The 4072-nt window shown below is 51.4% G+C and overlaps 1 protein-coding gene across 1 annotated transcript in view; it reads left to right on the top strand.

Annotated features, from left to right (window-relative positions):
- TMEM8B (transmembrane protein 8B) overlaps nucleotides 1-3170 on the top strand; it is a 9703-nt gene extending 6533 nt beyond the window's left edge. Inside the window, 3 exon segments of the mRNA XM_039856950.1 lie at nucleotides 1607-1753; nucleotides 1887-2003; nucleotides 2253-3170. Coding sequence (XP_039712884.1) covers nucleotides 1607-1753; nucleotides 1887-2003; nucleotides 2253-2588 — 600 coding nt within the window. The 3' untranslated portion in view covers nucleotides 2589-3170.
- Nucleotides 3171-4072: the final 902 nt, after the last annotated feature.

Below are 4072 nucleotides of genomic sequence, written 5' to 3'. Positions count from 1 at the left end.
TCATTGTATTTTTATATTAGACACTGTTTCTCTTCTTTATTGCCAGATGCTCTTATACTGTTGCTCACCAAATCTTCTGGCAACAGCTGTTCCACCAGCCCACTCTCGGCTGCATGCAGATCTAATGCGATTCACAATTTGGAAGAGTACCTAAGTGTGTCAGGAGCCTGGGGCATGTGGGGAGGGTGTATCTTTTCTCCAGCACATCACACAAGCATCCTGGGCAATGGCTCCAGAGTGTTTAGTCTTAGGTAGCTCCTCATTTTCTGGATACAATGGCCTATCAACTTGAAAAAAAAAAGACCTTCATCTGGAACACTAAGGGAGCCTAAAGTACCTGGCACCACATACGGAGCTTCCACTTTCTTAAAGAAGGCAATAAGCAAAAGATCAAGGAAAAGATACTGGTTCTGAGGTGTTATGTAAGGTCCTGCTCTAACTCCTGTTTTTTTCCACATGGGCTAAAATGTAGAGCTGCTGGCCTTCCATTTACCCCAGGCAGGTTCCCTCCTTTCCCATTCTTTACTTAGTTTAGACTTATTCCATGCCTCAGCAGTCTCCATTCAAGGACACATTGTTCATATTGTAAGTCATAGTACCAGGACAGTAGATGACAGTCTTCTTCCAGGACAAATCCAGGACAGTCTCCATCTGGGAATAGGGCATTGATTCCTATCCAGAACATAGGAGCAGACAGTAGGTTTGTTCTTCAGGAGTTAAAAATATAGAATGTAAATATGTAAAAATTTAAAATGTAAAATGTGTTATATACGATGATAACATGTTAGAGAAAAAAAAAAAAAGGCAGACAAAAACAAGCCCTAAACCCAGCACTTGCTTTTGTATCAGTTCAAATAATGATAACAGCAAAATGACATCTACTGCATGGGTGTCAGATCCTCAGGGCATGGACCAGTACCTGTCCATGGCCTGTTAGGAAGCCGGGCTGCACAGCGGGAGGTGAGTGGCTGGTGAGCAAGTGAGCGAAGCTGCACTGTATTGGCAGCCGCTCCTCAGCACTAGCATCATTTTCTCAGCTCCACCTCAGATCCCCAGGCATTAGATTCTTATAGGAGCACTGGTGTCTGGTGTCAAAAAGGTTGGGGACCGCTGATCTACTGAATACGTACTGTATGTCAGACACTGCTAATGGAATCCTCACAATAGCACTATGATAATGGATAGGTACTTTTATTATCATCATCCGTTAGCCAAGAGGCCAGAGTCTAGCCCTGGAACTTTGGCCATGGATGAGGATTATAGATGGGCTCCCCAGCGAGCACAAGAAGGTAGAGAATGTTTGGCCCTTAACCTGGAAGACCTGAACCTCCCTGTCCCTGCTCAGCACAGCACATTCCAGAAGGAAGAAGAGGAGGAAGGTGAGGATGAGGGTCAGGACTGCCAGGTACACATGGCTCATGAGGCAGGCCGGGCCTCCCTGCCCAATTCTTCTCAGGAGTAGGGAGTTAGGCATTTCCCAATTCCGTGTAGCCTCTGACCTCTGCTACTCTGATGGCAACACACCTTCCTGTGGCCTCTCTCTTCAGTTTTGTAGACCTGAACCTCTGCCCCCAGTTTTCTCATTGCCTGTCATTTCTTCCTCCAGTTCTATCATGCCTGTGACCAGCCAGGCATTGTGGTTTTCTGCATCATGGACTACGATGTGCTGCAGTTCTGTGATTTCCTGGGCTCCTTCATGTCTGTGTGGGTGACTGTCATTGCCATGGCTCGTTTACAGCCTGTGGTCAAGCAGGTCAGTCCGGAGTGGGCCCTGGGGGACAACCATAGCTAAAGTCTACTTGAAAGTCACTGCCAGCCTCTCCTTGTGGGCATTGCCAAGTGCCTCTCTTCATCCTGGCCCAGCCCCTGGAGTCCTCTTTCTCTAGGTGCTGTATTTGTTGGGGGCTATGCTGCTGTCCATGGCTCTGCAGCTTGACCGGCATGGACTCTGGAACCTGCTTGGACCCAGTCTCTTCGCCCTGGGGATCTTGGCCACAGCCTGGGTAAGGGTGGGGAGGGCTGTGTGTGGGGGGTGTCCCAGCAGGACTTGGGTGCAAGGCCCTGGGTATCTGGTCCCCAACTTAAGATGGGCTTGGAGCCTGTCCTCATCACGGCTTCTCTCAGTGCCGGTTCTAGTCTTGGCAGGTGCCTTCAGGTCACAATCAGGGCTCCACAGAAGCCTGAGAGTGACCAGCTCTGGCTTGGGTTCCAGGGCCTCACGTTCCTGAGCCCTCCTTCTCTGCCTCCCGCAGACAGTACGCAGCGTCCGCCGCAGGCACTGCTACCCACCCACGTGGCGCCGCTGGGTTTTCTACTTGTGCCCGGGCAGCCTTATTGCAGGCAGTGCCATCCTACTGTATGCTTTTGTGGAGACCCGAGACAACTACTTCTACATTCACAGCATTTGGCATATGCTTATTGCTGGCAGTGTGGGGTTCTTGCTGCCCCCCCGTGCCAAGACTGACCACCGGGTCCCGTCTGGAGCCCGGGCCCGGGGCTGCGGTTACCAGCTGTGCATCAATGAGCAGGAAGAGCTGGGCCTTGTGGGCCCTGGAGGGGCCACTGTCAGCAGCATCTGTGCCAGCTGAGAGGGGCTTTGGGCCTGGCCCTTGGCAAACACAAACCCTTCCCAGGGGCAGAGAGCCCTTGCCGGGGTTCTTCCTGGGAGTGTGGAACCCTTTCAGGGATGAGAGACAAGTTGTATTCCTTAAGGACGTGGAGTCTTTCTTAAGGACATGAAACTCTTCCAGGGACCTGGCATACTTCCTGAGGGCCTGGAGTCCTCCTGCATCCATGGAGTCCTTCTTAAGGACTGGAGCCGGTGCAGGGCCACAGAGCCCCCTCAGGACCAAGGAGTCCCTCCTGGGGGCGAGGAGCCCTTCCCAGGGATATGGAGCCCTCCTGAGGACATGGATTCTTCCTGGCAGACAAAGCCCTCCCAGGACAAGGCCTCATTCCTGAGGAAATGGAGTCCATCTTGGTGCAACTGAGTCTCCAGATCTCCCCGGGTGCTCAGCGACTCTGGCCTCAGGCCTCCTTCCTGAGGCAGGATGTGTGCTGCGCTTTGCTGGGAGGGGCATTGCAGGACCGCTGGGGCTGGGACTGGGGCTGCCATCCTGAGTGGATGCAGGTGGAGTCTGGTGTGTCTCCAATGAAGTATTTGCTGGTTCTGTGCTGCCTTTTTTTCTGGGGCCGAGAATGTGAGGAGGGGAGGGCAGGAGGGACTGTAAAGAGGTCAGTAGGGGTGATGGGAGCCCAGCTGGAATGAGCTGTGGGAACTACTGTCTGAGGCTTTTATGTCAGGCTGCAGCAGCTGGGAGCAGAGAATTTGTGTGTGCGTGTGTGTGCGTGATTTAAATCAGTGAGATCTTTGTGGTGACCGCACTCAACGGGGAAGGAAGCTGAAGTCCAGGAACCTGAACTAGCAGGTAGAAATCTCAGATGCACAGGAAGTATCACAAGAAAGCAGCTTCTATTTTGAGCCCCCATTTTCCCAAGCGCCAGAAACAATCTTTCGTCAATTTGGAATTTCTTCTCTTTCTACAAGGGGCACAGCTGAGTTCTGAGGTTCTTATATAATGCAAAGATGTTTGGAGTGTTCTCTCTAGTCACCGTGGTGCTTGTGGCACCCATCCCCTGGGATTCCATCCTTGCACCTGGCCCCCAGTGGTGCATGTAGGCCATCCCAGAGCAGTTTCTTATTCTCATCTGCATAACCCATTTTAGTCTAAGCTTCGGTACCTCTTCTGTGCCACATGCAAAGACCTGTGAGACCTTGGCTACCTAGTCACACCTTGAAACCATTTCTGCTCTGGGGTCCTGCTCTGGATTTTACTTGACTAACAAGTCCCCTCATTTTTGGACCCTTCTGTGCCAATGCTCTCGCTGTGTCCCCATCTTCTCTCATCCTACTCCCTAGTTTAGGGGGACCTTTTGTTAATCTGCAGGTGGGGAAGCCTTAGTTTTACTTACTGGTTAGCTATCTATTCCTGTATCAGAAATATTCCATCACATTAAGATGTATAGATTCAGGTCCCAGGACGCATGAACCCAAATAGCTGGGATTGAGACA

Source organism: Pteropus medius, unplaced genomic scaffold (assembly GCF_902729225.1).
Source record: "Pteropus medius unplaced genomic scaffold, Ma_sr-lr_union100, whole genome shotgun sequence".
Classification (NCBI taxonomy): domain Eukaryota; kingdom Metazoa; phylum Chordata; class Mammalia; order Chiroptera; family Pteropodidae; genus Pteropus; species Pteropus medius.
The sequence above is the reverse complement of the archived record's forward strand: the minus strand, read 5'-3'. Positions and strand labels throughout refer to the sequence as shown.